The sequence below is a fragment of the Nycticebus coucang genome, chromosome 10, assembly GCF_027406575.1.
Source record: "Nycticebus coucang isolate mNycCou1 chromosome 10, mNycCou1.pri, whole genome shotgun sequence".
NCBI lineage: Eukaryota > Metazoa > Chordata > Mammalia > Primates > Lorisidae > Nycticebus > Nycticebus coucang.
The window spans coordinates 105,097,349-105,123,031 of record NC_069789.1 but is presented as its reverse complement, the minus strand read 5'-3'; the positions used below and the strand labels follow the sequence as shown (position 1 = coordinate 105,123,031).

The 25,683-nt window shown below is 46.6% G+C and overlaps 3 protein-coding genes across 14 annotated transcripts in view; 2 read left to right on the top strand and 1 right to left on the bottom strand.

Moving 5' to 3' along the window:
- Positions 1-7,947, top strand: part of DAP3 (death associated protein 3) — a 37,584-nt gene extending 29,637 nt beyond the window's left edge. For all 5 annotated transcript variants that reach the window (XM_053604703.1, XM_053604702.1, XM_053604704.1 and 2 more), the window contains exons 10-13: positions 212-271; positions 493-582; positions 6,520-6,637; positions 7,527-7,947. In XM_053604703.1, the coding sequence (XP_053460678.1) occupies positions 212-271; positions 493-582; positions 6,520-6,637; positions 7,527-7,612 (354 nt within the window). In that variant the 3' untranslated portion in view covers positions 7,613-7,947. The remainder of the gene's footprint in view (positions 1-211; positions 272-492; positions 583-6,519; positions 6,638-7,526) is intronic.
- A 1,096-nt stretch (positions 7,948-9,043) lies between these two features.
- MSTO1 (misato mitochondrial distribution and morphology regulator 1) lies at positions 9,044-13,938 on the top strand. Of its 2 annotated transcripts, none has more exons than XM_053604695.1 (14): positions 9,044-9,659; positions 9,767-9,902; positions 10,330-10,399; positions 10,489-10,564; positions 10,934-10,988; positions 11,075-11,213; positions 11,313-11,430; positions 11,517-11,651; positions 11,756-11,908; positions 12,176-12,307; positions 12,378-12,562; positions 13,092-13,196; positions 13,283-13,399; positions 13,651-13,938. In XM_053604695.1, exons 1-14 carry the CDS (start codon positions 9,270-9,272, stop codon positions 13,811-13,813), a joined length of 1,974 nt encoding a protein of 657 aa, XP_053460670.1. In that variant the 5' UTR covers positions 9,044-9,269; the 3' UTR covers positions 13,814-13,938. The 2 variants fall into 2 exon arrangements, with proteins under 2 accessions (XP_053460670.1, XP_053460669.1); XM_053604694.1 differs by having other exon boundaries at positions 9,048-9,659; positions 13,283-13,395; positions 13,672-13,938.
- Positions 13,939-14,214: 276 nt separating this feature from the next.
- The window catches only part of GON4L (gon-4 like), a 107,212-nt gene continuing 95,743 nt past the window's right edge, over positions 14,215-25,683 (bottom strand). For 6 of the 7 annotated variants that reach the window (XM_053604686.1, XM_053604690.1, XM_053604689.1 and 3 more), the window contains 9 exons: positions 25,288-25,485; positions 22,906-23,049; positions 20,301-20,444; positions 20,079-20,198; positions 18,190-18,303; positions 17,135-17,345; positions 15,999-16,629; positions 15,807-15,909; positions 14,215-14,462 (listed from right to left, as the gene is read on the bottom strand). In XM_053604686.1, the coding sequence (XP_053460661.1) occupies positions 14,316-14,462; positions 15,807-15,909; positions 15,999-16,629; positions 17,135-17,345; positions 18,190-18,303; positions 20,079-20,198; positions 20,301-20,444; positions 22,906-23,049; positions 25,288-25,485 (1,812 nt within the window). In that variant the 3' untranslated portion in view covers positions 14,215-14,315. The remainder of the gene's footprint in view (positions 14,463-15,806; positions 15,910-15,998; positions 16,630-17,134; positions 17,346-18,189; positions 18,304-20,078; positions 20,199-20,300; positions 20,445-22,905; positions 23,050-25,287; positions 25,486-25,683) is intronic. The other variant, XM_053604687.1, reaches the window with a different exon arrangement.

Below are 25,683 nucleotides of genomic sequence, written 5' to 3'. Positions count from 1 at the left end.
GCAGTAGGTATTTTCTCTCTTAGTGACTGTTGTTAATCTCCAAAAGCATGGAAGTTCTAGAGCCAACAGCTATGCAGCTTATCTAGTGTACCTTTAGTACCATGATTATGTAGTAGGTGAGGATTTTTTTTTATTATTATTGTCAATTGGTTGTCTCAGGCAAGCATCCAGTGAAAGCAAGTAATGATCTCTCTCATTGACCAATGTGCAGATTGCCCCAGAGGAGCTGGCACTTATTCACAACCTGAGGAAAATGGTGAAAAATGACTGGGTAAGTACAGATAGTACCCAAAAATAAGTTTGATACATTTAAAATCATGCAGCAATTTATTGTCAGAGCCAAATCTAGAACCAATTTAGTTGCCATTTAACTGTCAAACCATACTGCCAGTATATTATATGGCCAACAACAAAAAAAAACTAATGGTGATTAAATTGCATTTTTCTATCTTTTTAGCTTTTTCCAATTCAGCCTTTTCTCCTTTCTTTCAGCATGGAGGCGCCATTGTGTTGACTTTGAGCCAAACTGGATCTCTCTTTAAGACCAGGAGGGCCTATCTGCCCCAAGAATTACTGGGAAAGGTCAGGTTATAGGAAAATTTGTTTTCCCATAGTTATTCTACTTAAAGAGATATCTTTTTATTGATCTCTTTATTTTTATATAATCTCAGACTTGGAGAAAACTCATATTCTTGTATGCCCTTCACCCAGATTTCTGAAATGTTGACTCTATCCTATTTGTTTTATCCTTTCCCTCTCTTTTCCACGTTTTCTTTTTTTCAAAATTATATGGCAGTAACCTGCAGATACAATACCTCTTTATCTTTAATTAATGTCTCTTTTCTAAAAACAAAGATATTCTAGTATATAACCGTAGCACAATTATCCAAATCATAAAATAACATTGATATAGGACTTTTTACCTAGTCTGTTTAACTTATTCTGACTTAGCCAGTTATCCCAGTTTCCTTTATGTGTAGAAAAAGAGAGTCTTGGGCGGCACCTGTGGCTCAGTGGATAGGACACCGGCCCCTATACCAAGGGTGGTGGATTCAAACCAGCCCCCAACCAAACTGCAACAAAAAAATAGCTAGGTGTTGTGGCGGGCACCTGTAGTCCCAGCTACTCGGGAGGCTGAGGCAAGAGAATCGCCTAAGCCCAGGAGTTGGAGGTTGCTGTGAGCTGTGTGACGCCACGGCACTCTACCGAGGGCCATAAAGTGAGACTCTGTCTCTACAAAAAAAAAAAAAGAAAGCACATCGTACCCCATATATGCATGAATGTATTCATGATCTATGTGTATTTGACTTAATAAAAAAAATGCTAACATCAAAAAAAAAAAGAAAGAAAAAGAGAATCCTGGGTACTGTATTAAATTGTCATGTCTCTTTGGTTTCCTTTAATCTGTGACAGTTACTCAGTCTTTATCTTCAATAACCTTAATATTTATATATTTTTTAATATAAAAAAATACCAGTTATATTGTTTTATGCTGTCCAATGTTTTCTCCTGAGTAGAAGTGACATCAGAGGGATGCCATGTTTTAGTGAGTACATCAGATCAGAAGGCACCTTAACTCTGCTCCTCCCGTTACTGGTGAAGTTAATTCTGAACACTTAGTTGAGGTGATATCCATCTGGTTACTCCTCTGTAAGCTCATTATTTTCTTTTTGTAAGCAGAAAGTATCTTGGTACCATTAGACTATATACCATCTGGATATACCATGAGACTATGTAACAATCCAGTTCTTAAAGTTCCACTAACTAATTTTAGTATCCATTACATTAGTGATTCTTTCCTAAATCAGTTATTATTATGACAATGGCTAACTGGAGTGTTTCTAGCTCTATCATTTCATCTAAAGATACATTATTTTTTAGCTTTCTAAGTAGAATTTTTCCTTTCTGCTTTATATATTTTTTTGTTTTAGTATAGACTTGTGGATTCATATTTAATGGATATATAGTGGATTCTAAACTTCTATCTTTTTTTTTTTTTTTTTTTGTAGAGACAGTCTCACTTTATCGCCCTTGGTAGAGTGCTATGGCATCACACAGCTCACAGCAACCTCCAGCTCCTGGGCTTAAGCAATTCTCTTGCTTCAGCCTCCTGAGTAGCTGGGACTACAGGTGCCCAGCTATTTTGCTGTTGTTGTTGTTGTTGCAGTTTGGCCGGGGCCGGCTTTGAACCTGCCACCTTCAGTATATAGGGCCGGTGCCCTACCCACTGAGCCACAGGCAGCACCCTACTATCTTTTTTTTGAGACAGAGTCTTAGTCACCCTCAGTAGAGTGTGATGGCATCTTAGCTCACAGCAACCTCAAACTCTTGGGCTCAAGTGATCCTCTTGCCTCAGCCTCCCAAGTAGCTGAGACTACAGGCACTCGCCACAATGCCTAGCTATTTTTAGAGACAGGGTCTTGCTGTAGCTCAAGCTGGTCTCAAACTCCTGAGCTCATGCAATCTACCTACCTTGGCCTCCCAGAGTGCTAGGATTACAGGTGTGAGCCTCCACACCTGGCCTTCTACTTTCTTTTTTCTTTTTGGCGAGGGCCGGGTTTAAATCCACCACCTCCGGTATATGGGTCCAGCGCCTTACTCATTTGAGCCACAGGCACTGCACTGCCCTGGCCTTCTACTTTCTTTCTGTTGTATTATTGTCTTTTTTTTTGGGGGGGGGGGGGGTTTGAGACAGAGTCTCAAGCTGTCACCCTGGGTAGAGTGCTGTGGTGTCACAGCTCACAGCAACCTCCTGGGCTCAAGCGATTCTCTTGCCTTAGCCTCCCAAGTAGCTGGGACTACAGGCGCCCTCCACAAGGCCCGGCCATTTTTTGGTTGTAGTTGTCATTGTTGTTTGGCAGGCCTGGGCTGGATTTGAACCAGCCAGCTCGGGTGTATGTGCCTGGTGCCCTAGCCACTGAGCTACAGGCACCGAGCCTGTTGTATTGTTTTTTTCTTTTTTTTTTTTTTTTTGTTGAGACAGGGTCCCACCCTATGCCCCTGAGCAGAGTGCAGTGGGCGTGGTAGCTCACCACAACCTCAGACTCGGGCTGCCGGCACCCCACTGCCTCAGCCTCGAAGCCACTGGGATTACAGGCGCTTGCTGTGGTGCCCGGCTGGGTTTTTCCATTTTTTTCACGAGTCGGGGTCTCACTGTCGCTCAGGCGAGTCTCGAACTCCTGAGCTCAAGCGATTCTCCCTCCTCAGCCTCCCACAGTGCTGGAATTACAGGCGTGAGCCACCACGCCCAGCGAGCCTGTTGTATTGTTAACACAGAATCGTGCTCTGTCACCTAGGCTAGAGTACAATGGCATGATCATAGCTGACTGCAGCCTCCAGCTCCTGGCTTCAAGTGATCCTCCTGCCACAGCCTCCTGTAGGCAGTAGCCTAGGACTATAGGTGTGCACTACTACACCCAGTTAACTTTTTTTTTTTTTTGTAGAGACAGAGTCTCACAGTACCGCCCTCGGGTAGAGTGCCGTGGCGTCACACGGCTCACAGCAACCTCTAACTCTTGGGCTTACGGGAATCTCTTGCCTCAGCCTCCCAAGCAGCTGGGACTACAGGCACCTGCCACAACGCCTGGCTATTTTTTTGTTGCAGTTTGGCTGGGGCTGGGCTTGAACCCGCCACCCTCGGCATATGGGGCCGGCGCCCTACTCACTGAGCCACAGGCGCCGCCCCCCCAGCTAACTTTTTTTTAAGGACTGAGTCTCACTACTCTGGCTAGGTTGGTCTTGAATCCTGGCCTGAAGCAATCCCCTAATCTTAGCCTCCCAAAGTGCTGGGATTACAGCCATGAACCACCACCAAGCCTACTATCATTTTTTATTTTGATAGTCAAATTATCCCAGATTTAGCCCTTAGGAACTCCTTCAAACTGGCTTCTATGTCCTTTTGACATGTCTCCATCATTCTAGCACTTCTTCCCTTTCTGACAGACTCATCTTGTACTTGCCATACCCTAACCATGGAGTCAGTCCTTTCTCCAAAGATCCTTAGTTTGTTTTAGAGGACAATGGTATTTAGAAACGAAGACCTGAAAGGTAGGTATACTTATTGCCACTGGGGTTTAATTTCTTCTAGGCCCTCTCAACAGAGCTAGTAAATAAATACATGTAACATTCATGTACACATTACATGCATTGTGTGTGTGTGGACTATGTGTGTATGCACTGTATTCATATGTACATATCCACACATATCTATGTCTATTTCCCTACTTAGAGTCAAAAACTAGGAGTTCATATTGATATTTTCCAGTCCCATACTAGCATCACAGAATTCATTATATCTTTCCCCTTTCGATATTTCTAACTCTCACAAACAACAATAAGAAATCTGCTTTCTTGGCTCGGTGCCCAAAACACAGTGATTACAGCACCAGCCACATATACCGAGGGTGGTGGGTTAAAACCCAGCCCTGGCCAGCTGAACAACTGCAACCAAAAAATAGCCACACATTGTGGTGTGTGCCTATAGTCCCAGCTACTTGGCAGGCTGAAGCAAGAGAATCACTTAAGACCAAGAGTTTGAGGTTGCTGTGAGCTGTGACACCATGGCACTCTACCAAGGGCAACATAGTGAGACTCTGTCTCAAAAAAAAAAATAAAGAAATCTGCTTCCCCAAGGTTGTGTTCGGAAACTTTTTCAAAAATGACAAAAATCTGTTCTCAGTAGCCATATATTTATTATTTAGCTTAAAAGTAGTTAACGTTTGGGTGGCGCCTGTGGCTGAGTGAGTAGGGCGCCGGCCCATATACCGAGGGTGGCGGGTTCAAACCCAGCCCAGGCTGAACTGCAACCAAAAAATAGCCGGGCATTGTGGCGGGCCTCTGTAGTCCCAGCTGCTCGGGAGGCTGAGGCAGGAGAATCGCTGAAGCCCAAGAGCTAGAGGTTGCTTTGAGTCCTGTGACATCATGGCACTCTACTGAAGGCAGTAAAGTGAGACTCTGTCTCTACAAAAAAAAAAAAAAAAAAGTAGTTCACGTTTACTAAACCTTGACTCTGTATACATCGACAGAGTCTACGAAGAAGGTGCTAAAGGTTTTTCCCTGCCTCTGCTAACTAGAATTTGATGGTTGTTTAGTTTTTGCCATTAGCTTAAGAGTGTACTCTGAGTATGCTGTTTTGTTTTGTTTTTTTTAGAGACAGAATCTCACATTGTTGCCCTCGATAGAGTGCCGTAGCATCACAACTCACAGCAAACTCCAGCTCTTGGGCTTAGGCAATTCTCTTGCCTCAGCTTCCCGAGTAGTTGGAACTACAGGTGCCTGCCACAACACCCAGCTATTTTTTTTTTTGTTGCTGTTTGGCTGGGGCTGGGTGTAAACCCGCCATGCTCGGTATATGGGGCCGGCGCCCTACCCATTGAGCCACAGGCACCACCCTGATTATGCTGTTAATGGGCTTTCCCCTTCCCCTCAGTGTTATATTTGAAATTTGAAGTATACTTTGATTGATTTCATTTATGTTCCACATAGGGTCTTTTCCTGCATTATTAACTTTATTTTCTGTTTTTGAGTACATGAAACACTTAGTTCCAAAAGTCAGAACTCTCCAAATATAAAAACTATATTCAGAGAAGTGGCATGCCTTCAAGCATGATCTCTTTTGTAGATATAGTAGAACCTCTTTAAGTTGACCGTCCAGGGACTGGAACAACCTGTTCAACACATGAAGGTGGTCAGTAGTCTCCTCTGTGGAAATTAGGTCAACTTAAGGAGGTGGAGCGCCTGTGACTCAGTGAGTTGGGGGCCAGTCCCATATGCCGAGGATGGCGGGTTCGAACCTGGCCCGGGCCAAACTGCAACAGAAAAATAGCTGGGTGTTATGGGGGGGCACCTGTAGTCCCAGCTACTTGGGAGGCTAAGGCAAGAGACTTGCTTAAGCCCAAGAGTTTGAGGTTGCTGTGAGCAGTGACGCCACGGCACTCCACCCAGGGCGACAGCTTGAGACTCTATCTTAAAAAAAAAAAAGAGAAACCTAAGGAGGAGGTCAGCTATGGAGGTTCCACTGTATTATGCTTGTGGCTATGTAGAGCAAGTGTGTGGCCACCACATGTAGAGTCCTATATAAGTCAGGGTAGCTAGAGAGTGAGGAATAGAGTTGACCAGACGAAAAACAGCTGCGCACAATGGTTAATACCTATAACCCCAGCACTTTCTGAGGCTGAAGTAGGATTGTTTGTGGCGAAGAGTTCATAACAGCTCGGGCAATATAGTGAGACCCTCCTCTCTACAAAAACTGTAAAACTAGCTGGGAATGATGGCATGTTCCTATTGTCTCAGCTATTCAAGAGGCTGATGCAGAAGAATGTCTTGAGCCCTGACTTTGAGCTGCAGACAGCTGTGATCACACCACTGCAGCATAGCAGCCCAGACAGCTAAATAAGATCCTGCCTCTAAAAACAAAAAGAAGAAAAGAAAAACAAAGACCTTACCCTCAAAGTGTTTAAGTATTATTTTTCCCTTGGCCAATTTGTTCCTTAACCCTATGTCATTGTTTTTCTTCTCTAGGAAGGTTTTGATGCCCTGGATCCCTTTATTCCCATCCTGGTTTCTAACTATAACCCAAAGGAATTTGAAAGTTGTATTCAGTATTACTTGGAGAACAAGTGGCTTCAACATGAAAAAGGTAATTTAGTGTTTCCTGTCAGGTCTTGTTGCTCACAATAGAATCCCACTGAATCAGAGCCTTAATCTCTTCTTCCCTCAGCAATAGTCTGTAATATTTACTTCATTTTTTCCCCCTTTATCTTAAGTTATTTCTGGCTAATAAGATAATACAGAAAGGTGGGTTGGGGTAGTTAAGGTTTAATTTACAAAAGAGATTATATTTCTCCCTAAATTCTCATCTTAGTCCAAAATAAAATGTTTATGTTAAAAAAGAGACAAAGCCATCGAGCAGTTTCCAGGTGTTTGGGTTGCAGCCACTTTGTTGCATTTATTCATTCAGAAAACTTCAGTTGATAGAATCATGTGCTGGAAGACCCATAGGATGTTTTGTTCCACTTGAGAGCTACACCAACACCAAACTAACCCTTTGCTGCACCCGACCTAGTATATATACAAAACTTAACCGTTACCTCCATACTTGGTCCTTGTTGAAAGCATCTCAGCTATTATTTACCCTTGCCCTCACCTCCAGATTGTGAAATGGGATGTAGATGAGTAAAGGCCCCTTTCTCACTAGACAGAGAGTTAATAATAATTGGAATAGGTTCTTAAAAGAGTAGAAAAAGGAATATAAAAGTTGCTGCAGCCGATTGGGAAGCACTGTGGACAGATTTCTAAGGGAGTTGGAAAGTCCTAAAGGCCACAAGATAACTCTGAGAATGGGGGGGAGATACTGATTAGAGGAGTAGAGACAGAAAAGGAAATTATGCATAGAAAAGAATCTCTTGGGAGATGCTAATTCCATCAGAACATAATCTGAATAAGATAGCCTCTGACTATAGTATTTTCTGGAGAATGCAATGGAGCAAGAGGAAACTACCACTTACTTGTGTTTGACGCCATCTTAGCTCATACAGAAGAAGGGAAGAAGGAGCTGCTATTCCTAAGTAATGCAAACCCCTGGCAACTGGAGCAGCTGTGTGCATATCTCTAAGCCACATTTGCAATGTACAGGGAAGAATTGGACATTTTCTTTAAGCTGGACTCAATCACATGGAACCACCACAAAGGAAGAGCAACCAGGCCTCTACTTATCAGCCTGGACAATACTACAGTTGTCCCTAGACCTTCACTGAAATGAGTTCCTGGTGAAATGACTGAGAACATGTGGCAATAAGATGTCTTCTTGTTCCTGAAACACATACTGGTTTACTGGATGTGGTTTTCACATTTAAGATATCATGGATCTTTTCCTTTAAAAAAACGTATTTCTTAAAATGTCTTGTTAGATTTCTATTATGAAGAGTATAATAAAACCTTTGGCCTTCAGACTGGCCAAATTGAATGTATCTGGTATTCTGCATGTTGGGGAGCTGAAGAGACTCAATTGTACAGAAATTTCCAAGTGGTTCTGTTTCTAGACTTTGTTCAGTTCAGCAAATCAAGATTCACAGCTTACAGGCTGCATATGGTGGCTCATGCCTGTAATCCCAACCTTGGGAAGCTGAGGTGGGTGGATTGCCTGAGCTCACAGGTTCCAGATCAGCGTGAGCTGGGCATTGTGGTGGATGCCTGTAGTCCCAGCTACTCAGAAGGCTGAGGCAAGAGAACCGCTTGAGCTCAAGAGTTTGAGGTTGCTGTGAGCTAAGACACCCCAGCACTCTACTAAGTGTGACCAAGTGAGACTATCTCAAAAGATTCACAGCTAAACTTCTCCCTCCCAGACACTGAACACTCATTTTCTTTTTATACTTCCATCCTTTGATGATTCCTGGAACCCTCAGTGAAATTCTTTGTTTCCAGTAGCTTTGTACAGCCCAACCTCTTTCTCCAAGTTCCTAAGAGAATGAAACACTAATCTATTTCAGCAGACATTGGATATAATGAATCCAATTTTTTTGTTGTTTTATTGAGACAGAGTTGGGTGGCGCCTGTAGCTCAGTAGTAGGGCACTGGCCCCATATACCGAGGGTGGCCGGTTCTAACCCAGCCCCTGCGAACTGCAACAAAAAAAATAGCCGGGCTTTGTGGCGGGCGCCTGTAGTCCCAGCTACTCGGGAGGCTGAGGCAGGAGACTCGCGGAAGCCCAAGAGCTGGAGGTTGCTGTGAGTCCTGTGACATCATGGCACTCTACCGAGGGCGGTAAAGTGAGACTCTGTCTCTACAAAAAAAAAAAAGAGCGAGCCTCGCTTGCCCTGGGTAGAGTGCTGCGGTGTCAAAGTTCACAGCAACCTCAAACTCCTGGGCACAGGCGATCTTCTTGCCTCAGCCTCCTAAGTAGTAGCTGGGAGTAGAGGTACCCGCCACAACACCCGGCTTGTTTTTCTTTATTCTTTTTTTTTTTTTTTGCAGTTTTTGGCCGGGGCCGAGTTTGAACCCGCCTCTTCCGGTATATGGGGCTGGCGCCCTACTCCTTGAGCCGCAGGCGCCGCTCCTAGTTTTTCTATTTGTAGTAGAGACCGGGTCTTGCTGTATTGCTTGCTCATGCTGGTTTGAATTCCGGAGCCCAGCGATCCTCCAGCCTCGGCCTCCCTGAGCGCTGGGGTTTCAGGGCACCAGTGTCACCTATAGCAAACGGCGTGCCCGCGCTCCTGGACGCCTAGTGCCCTCTTACTATCAGAATCCACGCTCTATCCAGCAGAGACCTTTGCATGAGGAGGCTCAAGAGGTACAGAAGCGCCAGGTGCCACAAGGGCAAAGAGGACCGACGAGCCGGATCCCCGCACCCAGGCGCCCGCAACTTCCGGCGAGGCTCCCGTCCCACCACTCCCGGCAGCCCCAGGGAGCGTGGTAAGCCACGCCCAGGAAGGACTGGTGGGCGGAGCCTCCAGGGCCCAACGACCTGTGTATTCAGCAGGGCAGGATCTTCTCGTGAACCAATAGCACCGAAAGAGCCAGGACCCGCCCAGAGGCTGCCTAGCCAATCATCGAGAGGCATCGAACAGCGACGACGCGGAATGGCGGGCGGGGTCCGGGAAGTGCTCACGCTGCAGTTGGGCCACTTTGCCGGTTTCGTGGGTGCGCACTGGTGGAACCAGCAGGTGAGATTCACCGCAGCCACCCCAGCGTAGCCTTCCGAGTACGCGGCCCTGACTGCCGGCCTGCCCGCGCCGCCCCTGAATCCTGTCCTCCCTCCGCGCCTCCACAGGATGCTGCGCTAGGCCGAGCGGCGGAGGCCCGGGAGCCACCCGGAGAGCTGAGCCCCGACGTCCTGTACCGCACGGGCCGGACGCTGCACGGCCAGGAGACATACACGCCACGCCTCATACTCGTGGATCTGAAGGGTGAGACGGCGGCAGGGGTCAGCCGGAACCGAGAGCAGCCCTCCTTACTGGGCTGCAGACGAGCCGACCACAACACTCCGACGTCGTCCTCAGGGCGCAGGGAGGCGAAACTTACCTTCGCGCAAGTGCCCATTCCGCTGGAACGGGCCGCTAGTCCCCGGGGATTGTAACATGTTGGACTCCTGAAGGGCGCTGGGTGTGGCTTCTACCCCGAGTCCCACAAGCTGATAACTAAGCTGGGAACCGAAGGACGGAATCTACATTCTCCCAGACCAGAGCCCTCTTACCTAACCAATGCATAATCAAGAAGGCTCGCAAAGGCCAAGTGCTGGAGGAAGTGACAGCAGGCCGTCAGGTGATGGAAGGTTAGCTGAAGGCTGGGAGAGGGTGCCCAGGCTTTAACCTAGCGTTATTCACTTCTGCACAGGTAGTCTAAGCTCCCTACAGGAGGAAGGTGAACTCTACAGGGACAGACAGCTGGACGCTGCCATCGCATGGTGTGTAGCTAATGTGGAGAGCAGTGAGGGTGTGCAGAGAGCTGAAGAACTCTTGATACTTTCCTTACTCAGTCTCCACTCTTATTCAGGCAGGGGAAGCTCACTACACACCAAGAGGAGCTCTATCCCAAGAGCTTTCACCTCCAGGACCTTCCCCGGGCAGAGGTAAGGCCTTGGTCCTGAACTACACTAACCAGAGCGCCTCCACGGGGGCAGATGAAAAGTGGACTTAAGAAGAGGGTTTTAGGGCGTCGCCTGTGGCTCAGAGGAGTAGGGGACCAGCCCCATATACCAGAGGTGGTGGGTTCAAACCTGGCCCCGGCAAAAAAAAAAAAAAAAAAAGAGGGTTTTAGTCACTGTAAACACTGGATATTACTACGAATTTTGGGAAAAAGCACTTCTTTTCCTGAGAATAATATGACCTACTGAATAGAAAGGAGACTGTGGTGTGTGGCCAGCAAAGTCGGGGAGGACAAAGCACCCTTGCCTCTGAATTGCCTGGAACTAAATGTAGGTTTTTCTTGCCCATCCCAGGGAGTGCTGAGTAGTGAAGGTATCTGGAGGGTCAAATCCATTCCCAATGGCAAAGGTAAGACTTCTGGAGGTACTAGTGGACAGGGGCTTGGGCAAAGCAGGAATATTGACAAAGGCACATTTTCTCTGCTTTATCTGCAGGTCACCCACCACACGTCACTGCTGCAACTCCAAAACCACTCGTTCCCACAGAGGGCAGCATCAGAGTCTGGTCAGATTTCCTTAGAGTCCATCTCCATCCCCGAAGCATCTGTATGATCCAGAAGTACAACCATGATGGGTATGGGGACCCCAGAGGCCGTAAGGCATCTGCCCTGCAGACAAAGGAGCCTTGAGTTGTTGAGGAAGAAGGTTCTAACTCTGGGATCACATTTGACAGGGAAGCAGGTCGGCTTGAGGCTTTTGGCCAAGGGGAGGGTGTCCTGAAGGAACCCAGGTATCTAGAAGAGCTAGAGGACAGGCTACATTTCTACGTGGAGGAATGTGACTTCTTGCAGGTAACTATGTGTTGAGGTAGACTCTAGGTTAGAAGCTTTTCTCATCATACTCTTTAACTATTCTTTCATCATTCACCTCTGTCCAGGGCTTCCAGATCCTATGTGACCTGCACGATGGCTTCTCTGGGGTAGGAGCTAAAGCTGCAGAGTTGCTACAAGATGAATATTCAGGGCGAGGAATAATAACCTGGGGCCTACTACCTGGCCCCTACCATCTTGGGGTGAGTGGAACTTGGAAGAAAAAGTAGTCACAGGTTAGGGAGAAAGAAAGAAGAATCCTGGTGAGAAAGTTACTTGATGCAAACTATTCTCTTTTTTTCACCAGGAGCCCCAGAAAAACATCTACCGCCTGTTAAATACAGCTTTCGGTCTGGTACACCTGGCTGCTCACAGCTCTCTCGTCTGCCCTTTATCCCTGGGTGGAAGCCTAGGCCTGCGACCTAAGCCACCGGTCAACTTCCCTTACCTGCATTACAATGTAAGGCTCAGGGCTCTTGCTCTGATGGCAGCTGGCCATGGGACATTCTCAGACTCCCCAAAGCAGTGTCTGGCTTTGTTCCTGAGGCCTGAGCTTGAACGTGGCTGTGATGTGGCCTCTTAGATCACAGTGTCCTCTGGTTGTCTAGCCTTGGGCCAGACACAACCCCTGCTTCATCCCCCAAACCTCTCTGCCATTAATATTCTGCTTCCACACACTTTCCAGACCCAAAAGGCCAAGTACTCCTTCTCAGTGTCCTCTTTATAGGCTGCTCTGCCCGTCCACTGCAGTGCCATCCTGGCTACAGCCTTGGACACAGTCACTGTCCCCTACCGCCTGCGATCCTCTCCAGTGTCCATGGTTCATCTGGCTGATATGCTGAGCTTCTCTGGGAAGAAGGTATATAACTTTGTGGAGAGTTAGGTCAGTGCTGACGAAAAGTTCTGTAACCTGTTTTCTTCCTTTTCAGGTGGTGACAGCAGGAGCAACCATCCCCTTCCCATTGGTTCCAGGCCAGTCCCTTCCTGATAAGCTGGCGCAGCTTGGAGGAGCCACCCCATGGACCCCACTGTCTGCATGTGGGGACCCTTCTGGAACACGCTGCTTTGCCCAATCGGTGGTGCTGAGGGGTGTAGACAAAGCCTGCCACACAAGGTGAAGACTAGTGGGCCTCAGGAGTCCTTGTCAGATTTTTGTTTTATGTCCTATTCTCCCTAATGTCTCTGAGCATTCTAATGACACTTCCTTCCCTACTCTGCAATCCCCATTAAGAGGAAAAAAAGGCCCTGAACATCCTTGATTTAGCTGATGGCCTGAGAACATAGGAATTCTTAGTATTTTATTCATGCTGCCACAGATTAAAGGTGTGGGTTTTGCGGGGAGAGGGTTTGTGACAGAGTTTAACTTTGTCACTGTGGGTAGAGTGCCATGGCATCATAGCTCACAGCAAACTCAAAACACTGGACTTAAGCAATTCACTTGCCTCAGCCTCCTGAGTAGCTGGGACTTACAGGTACCTGCCATAACACCTCGCTAATTTTTAGAGACAGGGTCTTGCTCAGGCTGGTCCTGAACTCCTAAGCTCAAGCAGTCCACCTGCCTCGGCCTCCCACAGCGCTAGGATTATAGGCATATGAGCCACTTCGCCCAGCCCTTAAAAGGTATTTTTGCTTTGTTCTCATAGCCAGCTCTCTCCAGGGACACCTCTGCCCTCCCCACTCCATGCGTGTACCACTGGGGAAGAAGTCTTGGCCCAGTATTTACAACAGCAGCAGCCCAGAGTCAGGAGGTCAGTATAAAGGCTCCTGCCCTTTCCCAGACCTTAGACATCCTTTGACTTCTTGCTCACTTCACTGCTGTTTTCTGCCCCCCCAGTTCTTCCCATCTGCTGCTGACCCCCTGCATGGTGGCTCCTCCTTACCCCCATCTCTTCTCAAGCTTCAGCTACCAGCACGGTGTAGTTCTCAATGGTCCCCCAAAAGGGGCAGGTATGTTAAAAGGTGAAGCAAATTGTGATTTCAAGTATGGGAGAGGTTTTACTATCTCCCTTCTTAGATTAGAAGTACTTTAGAAGTTCACAGTTAACTGTTCCTTTATTCACCCTATGGCTCCCAAGAAAAATGCTTATCCTCCAGAACTGGCACACTAAGGGGACAGTACACAAGATTTACTGAGTTACTTTACAATCAAGTCTACCAAGACCCGAGTTTCCCTATCAATGCCACTGAGTCCCACGCACAGGCCTGCTGCTCTCTCCCTCACAGCAGCGAGTGGCATCCCTGTATTAGGGGCACTGTGCTCTTCCTCATCCTTGCACCACACTTTGGAAGCCTTGGCGAAAGAGCTCACCAAACTCGACCTGCGACGATGGGCCAGCTTCATGGATTCTGGAGTGGAACAGGATGACCTCGAGGAGCTGCTGCAGGATCTACAAAGCCTGGCCCAGTGCTACCAGGATGGCAATAGCCCTACCCACTAAAACTCCAAGGTGGGGGAGAAGAGCTAGTTTGCGATAAAAACTGCCAGATGCAGGAGCCTGCTGTCCTGAGACTAGCTCCACCAACACACACGTTTGTCGTATTTAGAAACACTGCAATTAGATCAATTAGATCACAGAACAATAAATATGTGCATCAGACCAAAATAAAGTAGAGAAAGCTGAGTCCCACTCTCCCTTGATGCTCTTTACAGAGTAGATTTGTGAGGTCTTTGTAAAAGACCTTGAACAATACATAAGATGGCAAAGCCCTTGGCCCTACCCCACGCCTAACTTTGTCCTTGTCCTGAGCTCCTGTTCTCCAGATCTGTACCTTGAGCTCGAGGGCGGGGAGCAGAGTACAGCTACCCTGTCCCCCAGTGTCGGGGCGTGCTGGATTTGGTCCTGTGCAGAAGACCCATTTCTGGAGTATCACTCATCCAGCTCCTCCTCAGACAGGTCTCCATGGTCAGACAGCTGGTCCGTATTGCTGGTACTAGTTGCATCATCCTCATCCTCAGAGCTGGCCTCACAGGCTGTGTGGAAGAGCTGCATGAGTTCTCGGAAACGGTGGGAAACCTAGGAGGAAAAGAGAAGAGCTATATTTACTATTCTTTACTAACATTTACTTAAAGAGACAGGGTATCACTATATTGCCCAGGCTGGTCTCAAACTGCGGCTCAAGTTCTCCCACCTTAGTCTCACTTCATTGCCCAGACTAGAGTGCTATGGTGTCATAGCTCAGCAATCTCAGATTCCTGGGCTTGAGTGATCCTACTGCCTCAGTCTCCCAAGCAGCTGGGACTACAGGTGTCTACCCACAACACTTGGCTAGTTTTTCTATTTTTAGTAGAGGTGGGATCTCACTCTTGCTTAAGCTGGTCTCAAACTCCTGAGCTCAAGGGATCCTCCTGCCTTGGCCTCCTAGCGTGCTGGGATTACAGGAGTGAGTCACCACAGGCATGGCCCAACATTTTAAGATTTATTAACACTATGTACCAATTTGAATTGTTTTTTTCTTTTTAGAGACAGGGTCTTGCTCTGTCACCCAGGCTGGGGCCAGAGTGAAATGGTACATTCATAATTCATTGTGACCTTGAATTCCTAGGCTCAAGTGATCCTCCTCTTCTGTCTTAGCCTCCTAAGAAGCTAGATTGTAGGTGTGTGCCACCATAATTTTTTTGTAGATACAGGGTCTCACTACATAGTTCAGGTTGATCATGAACTCCTTGCCTCAAGCAATCCTCCTGCCTTGGCTTCCTAAAATGCTCAGATAAGACATGAGCCACTACACCCAGCCTGAAAAATACTTCATTTATTCTACACAGCAAAGTTGTAAAAGCTGTGTCCTTACAGATAAGGAAACTAAAGAGGTTAAATACTTTGTCCAAAGTCACACTCTTCCTAAAAACAAAATGAGTGGAAATTTGGGAGCTTCTGTCTCAAACTCCAAGGCCTCTCTTTCCCTGGGACCACTGCCACACTGAAAGTCAAGCCCTTCCTTAGGGTTGTGCCTGGAATTTACAAACTCCTGTCTTTCTTCCTCCTAGTTGGCCACCCTGTCTTTTTTTTTTTTTTAATTTAATTTTTTTTTTCTTTTAGAGAGAGTCTCACTTTGTCACCCTCAGTAGAATGCCATGACATCATAGTTCACAGCAACCTCCATCTCTTGGGCTTAGGTGATTCTCTTGCCTCAGCCTCCCAAGTGGCTGGGACTATAGGCTCCCGCACAATGCCTGGCTATTTTTTGTTGTAGTTTGGCCGGGGCCGGGTTTGAACTCACCACCCTTGGTATTTGGAGCCGGCGTCCTACTCAGTGAGCCACAGGCACTGCCCACCCTGTCCTCTTCTTGCCAGGCCTTCCCTAGCTCCACCAGGGCTCAAGGCTCCACTCTTTAACAGTGCTTCCTCTGCCCCACCTACCTCAGCAGGGCTCTTATTTCCCAGCTGCTGGGAGATGATACTGAAGGTCTGTGGCTGTGCTCCCTGCTCCTTACACATGGTGAGAATCACACGGTCGGCTTCTCTGAAATCCACACATCAAGATTAATCCTCAGGGGCCATACAAATACGTTCCTGTGCCCTTCCCAAACATACAGCACCCATTGTACATACCTTGTCCACAGGACAACCTTCTCCCCGGTGGAGCTGACCTTGCTGTTGTTGGCACACACAGTAGCTTCTGTGGTCTTCGGCTGCTGCTCCCCCTCAAGACCCTTGCCATGTATTCCACTATCTTTGGCCAAGCCTCTCCTAGGGGCTTTGGGAGAAGTCTCTGAATTGTCTATTCCTGATAAAGATTCATGGACAGGAGACACCCTATCTGCTGTCTTCACCCCAACTCTGCTTGAGGGCAGCCAGTTCTCTAGATTATCTGGTTTCCCAGACATATGTGTTCTTCCTAAGTCTCTGGTTCTCGAGGAAACAGGACTTAGGAAAGAAGCAGGGGGTTCACCAGTGCCCAGCGATTTCTCCGTTTCTGATGCGTCCCAGACCAGCAGCAAAGCCTCAGAATCACCCACTGACTTTGGGCCCTCCCTTTCTCTCTGAAGTCTCAGGGATGACTTGGGGCAGGAGAGGACCTCAGGCCCAGCCGGATTTCTCCTCACAGTGTAGGGCACAGCTCCAGATTTAGGAAGAAACTGAGGAGCCTCCGGTGAACAAGGTGGTGTGTCACCCAGAAGGAGCCGTTCTGTGAAGACGACTTCTGGAGAGGACTGCACAGTACTTGCCGCTGCCAATCCTGCTTAGGAGGGAAATAAGGGCCTAAAGGCATGGACAAGATTAAGAAGCACCTAGGGACTAACATAGAGGCCACTGAGCTGAGCTGCCCCGATCACACTCTACCCTCTGGGAGTAAGGGAATGGTGGGGGAAATGGGTCAAGTCACTTATGCAAAGACAAAGTCACCCTGCCAAGGTTACAGATGGCTGAGTCTTTAGAACAGAGACTACAGTGAATTTGAAGACAAGGAGGAGGGCTTCAGGAACGGGAGTGGAGAAAGACAATGCAGAATCATGTCAAACTAGTAGTGCTCTTAATTCTGCAAGGGAAGTAAGGCCAACAGGAGATAAAATAAATGCCAAATAGAAGGGTTTCTTTCCTGTTGGTCATAAGTGAAAGTGTGTGCATTCCTGAAAAGGCTGTTATTTATCCAGACTCACAGATTCCTGCTTGAAGTGTGCGAGAATAAGGCTTAGAAATACAAGGAGAGGCCTGGGTTGGCAAGGGATGGCAGTCAGCTTGCTCACCTGGAACAGGCATCTCTCCCTTTTTGCTGCTTCTGCTGATCCTGTTCTGGGTTGCCTCAGTGATCTCCTGCTCCTCTGGGGCTTCCTCTCCCATCAAGTCCTTGCTCTGCCCAGCCTCTTTGGCACCAGCCATAGGACTAGCCTCTCGGTGGGGGCTGCTGCCCACCAGCTCCTGGGGTTCCTTGCTCTTGTAGGATTTGCTGTCACAGACCTATAGGGATGGCCCTTTGGGTCAAGGGTGTCCTGACTTCTTATGTCATAGGGGCCCACAAAAGGGAAGAAGCTCTGCCCAATACTCAGTAAGTTGACCAACATGGTACCTGCTCCAAAACTTTTTTTTTTTTCAAGAGACAGGTTCTCACTATATTACCCGGGCTGGAGTACAGTGGCTATTCATAGGTGTGATCATCTCACACTACAGCCTTGAACTCCTGGCCTCAAGCAGTCTTCCCACCTCAGCCTCCCAAGTTGCTGGGACCACAGGTGTGAGCTACCACACCCAGCAAGTGCTCCATGGATTTTAAATTGCCCAGAGTATGGTATTGGATCCCACCATTCCTTCTCTAACCCAGAGCTATATTTCTACTGCCAACCACCTCCACTCTAAAGAAACCTATTACCTATTTAAACCTATTTAAAGTCTATTTTCCTTAACAAAGGTTTATTTGATTCAAAACAAAATCTAAGAGGGAAATATTGTTTTCCTCAATTCTAAAAGTAGTTAAACTAAACTAGGATTCTGTTTAAACAACAAAATCCGTCATATATTTCTAACACATTCTATTTATTTTATATATATATACCCTAATGTGTACACTATCAATATATATATAATCTTGTAAAGAATTCAATAAGGTATAGGGCAGTGCCTGTGGCTCAATGGGTAGGGCGCCAGTCCCATATACCAAGGGTGGTGGGTTCAAACCCAGCCCTGGCCGAAATGCAAAAAAAAAAGAATTCAATAAGGTATAAATATTTGGTAGCAAACAATATCCCAAACAGTAAAGCTTAGGGTTGCCCAAGACAGCTCTAACAGTCCTCACCGCCCTCCTCACCTTGCTGCCACAGTGGATACAGTTTCTCCTTTTGCTCTTCTTCAGCTTAGAATCGGGACCTCCATCATGACAGGAACAGGCACAATCCTTGGCCCCATCTGTCCACTCCATCTCCTATAAGATACATGGGCTTGATTTCCTGCCAACTATTTTCAGTGCCAAGAGAGGCAGCCACCCTGTGACCCCTATGAACAGCCCCCACCCATCTATTCTCTTTTACATACCATCTCATCACTTTGTCTGGGGGAAATCAACAGACCCGATTAGAGTAAGATCCATTATGAATCCCTGAAACAACACCTGAGAGCTCCATCATGAAATGGGACCTATTCCCTCCACTATCTTTTTTTTTTTTTTTAAGAGACAGAGTCTCACTTTGTCACCCTTGGTAGAGTGCTCTAACATCGTAGCTCACAGCAACCTCAAATTTTGGGCTCAATCAATTCTCTTGCCTCAGCCTCCCGAGTAGCTGGGACTACAGGTGCCCACCACAGTGCCCGGCTATTTTTAGAGACAAGGTCTTGCTCTGGCTCAGCCTGGTCTCAAATCTGTTGAGCTCAGGCAATCCAGCCCCCTCGGCCTTCCAGAGCCCATTATCTCTGTCTCCCTGTGCCTTGAGCTCTGCCCGCTTTTCCAATCCCCTTGAGAGAGGGCTTTGTACACTAGAAGGTTCACGCAATGATACTCTGTTTAATAAAGCTGAGACATAAGTACCATTATTACCAGAATGCAGATGAAAAAACTGAAACAAAGAGGTTAAATACGTTGCCCAAGGTCATTTGGCAACTAGGCAGCAGCTTAATAAAGAGTAAAAACAAGTACTAAAGAGACATGGATTAAAAAGACCACTTTTATTTCTTTTTTAACCACTATCCTAATGAAAAAAAGATTACTTCTTGAACAATAGTGAGTAGAAGTAAACTCTGGAGCTAGATTACCTGGGTTCAAATCTTAGGATTGCCACTTACTAAACCTAAGACCCTGGAAGTTTCTCTGCACTTCACTTGGTTTCTTCTATAAAATACAAACAATAGCAATTCCTCCGTGGGGTTATTGTGAGAATTAAATGAGTGAATAATCCATGTAAAATATTTTACAGCAATAGGTAATACTTTCTAACACAATATACATAACAAAGTATTTGGTGCTATCATTTTTCTTTTATTTTTATTTTTTACAGAGTCTTACTCTGTGACCCCGGGCAGAGTGCCGTGGCGTCATAGCTCATAGCAACCTCAAACTCCTGGGCTCAAGGGATCCCCGCTTCAGCCTCCCATGTAGCTGGGACTATAGATGCTCCCACGACGCCCAGCTAGTTTTTCTATTTTTAGAAAAGATGGAGTCTTGCTCTTGCTCAGGTTCCTCAGCTTCCCAGAGTGCTGGGAATACAAGTGTTAGTCACTGTACCTGTCTAAGATTTTTTTTAAGAGATGGAATCTCACTCTGTTGCCCAGGCTGGAGTGCAGTGGCACAACCGTAGCTCACTGCAGCCTTGGGCTCAAATGAAAATCATTCATTGGTCTCCCAAGTAGCTGGGACTACAGGTTCACGTCATCATGCCTCACCATTATTATCAGTAGGGGAATCTTGGTTCTCTTTCCTCACATGAACATAAATGAAAAGGTTAAGACTCAAGGGCAAGAGAAACAGCTCTGGGCTAGAAAGCAAAGGAGGAAACACCCTTATAATAAGGGGCTCACAGATTCTCTTCAGCAGCTGTGGTTTCCCATATCCATGTCAGCCTGATCTTTGCTTTGTGCTCATGATTGGCGCAGACCCCAGAGGCTCTGGACCAGAAACTCTGGACCATACTAATCCAGAGAAATATTTCATGAGAAAACAAGAAGTGTATGCATGAAAAATAGATAATCCTCAACAAGGAGGCATACCTTATCATGATTTTGGACCCCAATCTCTTTTCTTCTTTTGTTTTTTGAGGCTGTGGGTATCTTGGAAGGTTCCTCTTCCTCTTCCACATCAGGTAGTGCCACTTCTTCAAAGCCATCAAACTGGGGAGGAGTTGGTGCCACTCAGCATAGACTCTAGGCCAATAGCCCTCCCACATGTGGCCTTTATCTTTCACAACCCTCCTGCAGCCTCAGGGCTTGTACCTCGTACTCTTTCTCTTCAGTCCAATTTATCTCTTCAAAGTCACCCATGCGACTAGCAGCTGGGCGCAGATGGTCAAAGAAGATGGAGAACTCATCCTGTAGGTGGTCATGGCCCTTGAGGAGATGCCACATCTGTGTCTTGAGCTGGAGAGAGTTGTAGAGGGGAAGATGAAGTCTCTAGAGCAGTGATTTTCAACCATTGTGCCGTGAGAGGATCTTAGGTGTGCCATGAAAATTTTTAATCATTAAACTATTTTTGAAAGAAGTTCAAAGAACAGTAACTATATTCTTCTTTTTACCTTTTTTCCTCACTTTGTTGCCCTCCATAGAGTGCCACAGTGTTACAGCTCACAGCAACCTCAAACTCTTGGGTTCAACCAATCCTCTTGCCTCAGCCTCCTGTGTAGGTGGGACTATAGGTGCCCTCCACAACGCCCAGCTATTTTTAGAGACAGGGTCTCGCTCTTGCTCAGGCTGGTCTCAAATCTGTGAGCTCAGGCAATCCACCCGCCTCAGCCTCCCAGAGTGCTAGGATTACAGCTATGAGCCACCACACCTGGCCTCTTTTCACTTTTTTTTTGATGAACATAATTTAAGTGTGCCTCAGAAGTTTAACTATAGGTTCAAGTGTGCCTCAAGATAAAAAAGGTTGAAAATCACCGATCTAAGGCCTCTCTAGGCCACCAATCCAAAGCAATGCACACACATCCACATCTTTTTTTTTTTTTTTTTTGGTTTTTGGCCAGGGCTAGGTTTGAACCCACCACTTCCAGCATATGGGACCAGCGCCCTACTCCTTGAGCCACAGGCGCCGCCCACATCCACATCTTGCTTCCTTAGTCAATTGAGAGATGACTGGAGCCTTTCTTTCAGAGCAAATGTTGTTTTTTTTTTTTTTTTTGAGACAGAGTCTAACTTGTTGTCCTTGGTAAAGAGCCATAACACCACAGCTCACAGAAACCTCAAACTCTTGGCCACAAGAGATCCTCTTGCCTCAGCCTCCCAAGTAGCTAGGACGATAGGTGCCCATCATAATCCTGGGCTAGTTTTAGAGATGGTTTCTCACTCTTACTCAGACTGTTCTCGAACTCCTGAGTTCAAGCAATCCACTTGCCTTAGCCTCCCAGAGTTCTGGGGTAACAGGCGGGAGCCACCACACCAGACTGAGAACAAACTTTCCTCTCCCTCTCTGCCTACCTACACTGGAGAGGTATTAACATGAGGCTGATTCCTAATTTTTGTACTTTCTACTCCTGCACTACTCATCTCTAGCTGGGGTACTAACACAAGCAGAGCAAGGAGGTGGGCGCCCCCTTTTTATTTTTCGAGATAGGTACTCATTCTGGCACCCAGGCTAGAGGGCAGGGACAGAGTCACAGCTCATAATAGCCTCAAACTTCTGGGCTTACGTGGTCCTCTCCTCTCATCCTCCTGAATAGCTGGGACTACAGATCTGTGCCACTATACTTGGCCAATTTATTTCTTCATTTATTCTATTTATTTTATTTGTTTGTTTATTGAGACAGTCTTACTCTGTGGCCCAGGCTAGATTGCTATGGCTTCATCATAGCTCACAGTAACCCAAATTCTTGGGCTCAGACAATCCTTTTGCTTTAGCCTCCCGAGTAGCTGAGACTACAGGCACCTGCCACAACACCTGGGCAGTTTTTCTATTTTTAGTACGAGAGGCCCCACTCTTGCTTAGACTGGTCTCAAACTCCTAAATTCAGACAATCCACTGAGTGCTACAATCACAGGTGTGAGCATCCAAATACACATATACACACACACACACACACACACGGCTAATTTAAAAAATTTCTTTTTTTAGGCTGGGCGCAGTGCCTCATACCTGTAATCCTAGGTAGGCCAAGGATTACAGGTAGGCCAAGGCAGGTAGATTTCTTGAGCTCGAGATTTCCAGACCAGCCTGAGTTAGTGTGAGACCCTGACTTTAAATACAGCCGGGCGTTGTAGCAGGCATCTTTAGTCCCAGCTACTTAAGAGGCTGAGACAAGAGGATGGCTTAACCCAAGAGTTTGAGATTGCTGTGAGCTATGACAACATAGCATTCTACAGAGTGTGACAAAGTGAGACTCTCAAAAAAATAAATTTTTTTTTTCTCCCCAGTTTCTGGTCGGGGCTGGGTTTGAACCACCACCTCTGGCATATGGGGCCAGTGCCTTACTCCTTTGAGCCACAGGCGCCGCCCATAATTTTTTTTTTTTTAATAGACATGAGGTCTTGCAAGGTTCCCCAGGCTGATCTTGAACTCCTGTCCTCAAGCAATCCTCCCACCTCAGCCTTGACAAGTGCTGGATTACAGGTGTCAGCCATCATGCCTGGCCCAAAATCGCCTTCCTTAAACATCGCTTCTAAGGAACTGGTAGCATTCCTGAGCCTGTGAAGATCAGTCCGGCTCTGGTCTCAGGTGGCAAGCCCAACCTATCCAGTGAAGTGTGCTGTATGAAAGCCTAAAAGTCCTCGCCTTCTTCATTTCCTCCAAAAAGCTCATAGTACACCAGAGGCAAAAGGCCATGGAATAAAGGGAAGACAGAAGGGAAGGGCCTCAGGCCGAGAAGACAATAGGAAGGAAACAGGGTACCTCAGCGATCTCCTGGGGAAGACAGTCTGCACAGCCCTGGAGGACCTTGATAATCTTCTGGTGGTGTGACGGGTTCTCTGCAAAGCAAATCTCCAACTGCCGAAGGAACTTGCGACTCTTCTCAAAAGCCTGTTGCTCCTCAAACTATCACAGTGAAAAGAAAGCAAAAGAAGGGTCACCTCCATAAGTAGAGCAGAATTTGAGGTTTTTAAGGGTAAGAACTAATGAGATAGGGATGTGGGGGGTGACAAAAGCCTAGTTTAGGCTTGGCACCTGTAGCACAGTGGTTACGGCACCAGCCACATACACCAAGGCTGGTGGGTTCGAACCTGGCCCAGGCCAGCTAAACAACAATGACAACTGCAACACAAAATAGCCAGGCATTGAGGTGGGCACCTGTAGTCCCATCTATTCGGGAGGCTGAGGCAAGAGAATTGCTTAAGCCCAAGAGTTTGAGGTTGCTGTGAGCTGTGACACCACGACACTCTACTTAGGTCAACATAGTGAGACTCTGTCTCAAAAAAAAAAAAGCCTAGTTTACAGCTGTGAAATCTTTTTTTTTTTTTTTGTGTGTGGTTTTTGGCCAGGGCTGGGTTTGAACCCGCCACCTTCGGCATACGGGACTGGCACCCTACTCCTTGAGCCACAGGCGCCACCCACAGCTGTGAAATCTTATCTAAAACCCTGTGCCCATCTCCTTTGGACCATTGGGGTCACCAACCCAAAATAACTAAAATGTAAATAAAAGATCCAAGAGATGTGCTGCTTTGAGTTGTTTGATTTATGGATTGTAAAATCACACACGCAGACTTACCTGGTACTTCTTAAGTCACAAGAGGTTTTCATATATACACTCATTTTATCTTCATACCAGAAGAGAAGATGGCCCTTACATACATAATTATCTTATTGTCACTTACCTGCCATGAGACTATTATTTTCTGTCTACTCCTATTTATATCAGTCAGGCTAAGAAGCCCAGCACTACTCTTACTCTTCACCATTTCTTTTTTTTTTTTTAGAGACAGAGTCTCACTTTACCACCCTCGGTAGAGAGTGCCATGACATCACAGCTCATAGCAACCTCCAACTACTGGGTTTAGGCGATTCTCTTGCCTCAGCCTCCCCAGTAGCTGGGACTACAAGCGCCTGCCACAACGCCCGGCTGTTTTTTTTTTTTGTTGCAGTTTGGCCGAGGCTGGGTTTGAACCCATCTGGCACCCTGCTCATTGAGCCACAGGTGCCGCCCCACTCTTCACCATTTCTAATGTCACCTCATCACAGGGGCATCCATGACCACTTGTATGAAACTGCATACACACTGTCCCCTCAACCAACTCACCTCCAACCCTTCAGGCTGCTTTTTGCTTTATTTTATTTATATATAAAACATTATATACTATATATTTTACTGGGTTTGTTGTTTTTTTTTTTTTTTTGAGACAGAGTCTCAAGCTGTCACCCTGGGTAGAGTGCTTGTGGTGTCACAGCTCACAGCAACCTCCAACTCTTGGGTTCAAGCCTCTTGCCTCTGTTTTCTTATTTTTAGTAGAAATGGGGTCTCACTTTTGCTCAGGTCGGTCTCAAACTCCTGAGCTTAAGCAATCCACCCGCCTCATCCTCCCAGAGTGCTAGGATTATAGGCATGAGCCACCAGGCCTATACTGTTTATTTTTATAATTTATACATATGTTTATACGTTTCATGGATTTTCATGATTTTCCCCATGAGAAATTTAGTCTTTTTTTAATTGTTATATTCCTAAGCATCTAGTTTGATATGTAGTAGGCACTAAACAAATATTTAAGTGAGTATTTCACCACCACTAAATGCCTGTTTTACACCCATGAGGAGCATATGAGAAATATAACTAACTTAAGATCTCCACTGGCAACTAAAGAGAAAGCCCCTCACATTCCATGTAAATAAAATGGGAGGAGGGGGTTAGGAAGATCATCCATTGAAAGGTGGAGGTTTTTGCCACTTTGGTCTAATGGAGGCTACCCATTAGAGTAGTTGTGAAACTGGAACAGTCTTCATTCTGTTCAGTTGTAGTCTTCCTCAGACCCAGAAGCCCAGTGTTGTTGTTTTGTTTTTTTAGAGACAGAGTCTCACTCTGTTGCCCTTGGTAAGTGCCATGGCATCACAGCTCACAGCAACCTCCAGCTCTTGGGCTTAGGCAATTCTCTTGCCTCAGCCTCCCAAGTAGCTGGGACTACAGGCGCCTGCCACAACACCCAGCTATTTTTTTTTGTTGTTGTTGTAGTTTGGCCAGGGCCAGGTTTGAACCCACCACCCTCAGTATATGTGGCCGGCACCCTACTCACTGAGCCACAGGCGCCACCCAGAAGCCCAGTGTTTTGTGTTTGCCCATCTACTTACTAATCCACAGGCCAGAGCTTGCTCGGGTAACAGGAAAGCAGCAAAGTCCTTCAAGAGCTGAGGCCAATCCTGGAGCAGAATTTGTAGGCTTTTATAGAGATCCACAGCTGTCTGCCTCTGGGTACTTGACTCAAATTCATAGATGACCTGAAGGAAGTCCTCATACTTGCCAGGGATATGCTGTAAAGCTTCTCGAACCTACACAGGAAAACTTTGAATCATCAACATTCTTCCTTTGGGCCCAAACAAGAAGCAAGGTACAAAGAAGAAGGGTAAGGGTATAGTTAGAGAGCTCCAAGAATCACCAGAGGCTACCCCTCCAATGGTTCTTAACACTCAGCTATTAATGGAAGACAAAGAGCAGGGAGCAAGGCAGAGATCTTTTCTTGGTACTGG

Bases quoted from the DNA above. Each gene is read 5' to 3' on its own strand.
- MSTO1 (XM_053604694.1), top strand. From the start codon at position 9,270: ATGAGGAGGCTCAAGAGGTACAGAAGCGCCAGGTGCCACAAGGGCAAA. The intron at 10,565-10,933 runs GTAAGGCCTTGG...TGCCCATCCCAG, and splicing joins AGGACCTTCCCCGGGCAGAG to GGAGTGCTGAGTAGTGAAGG. The intron at 12,308-12,377 runs GTATATAACTTT...CTTCCTTTTCAG, and splicing joins TGAGCTTCTCTGGGAAGAAG to GTGGTGACAGCAGGAGCAAC.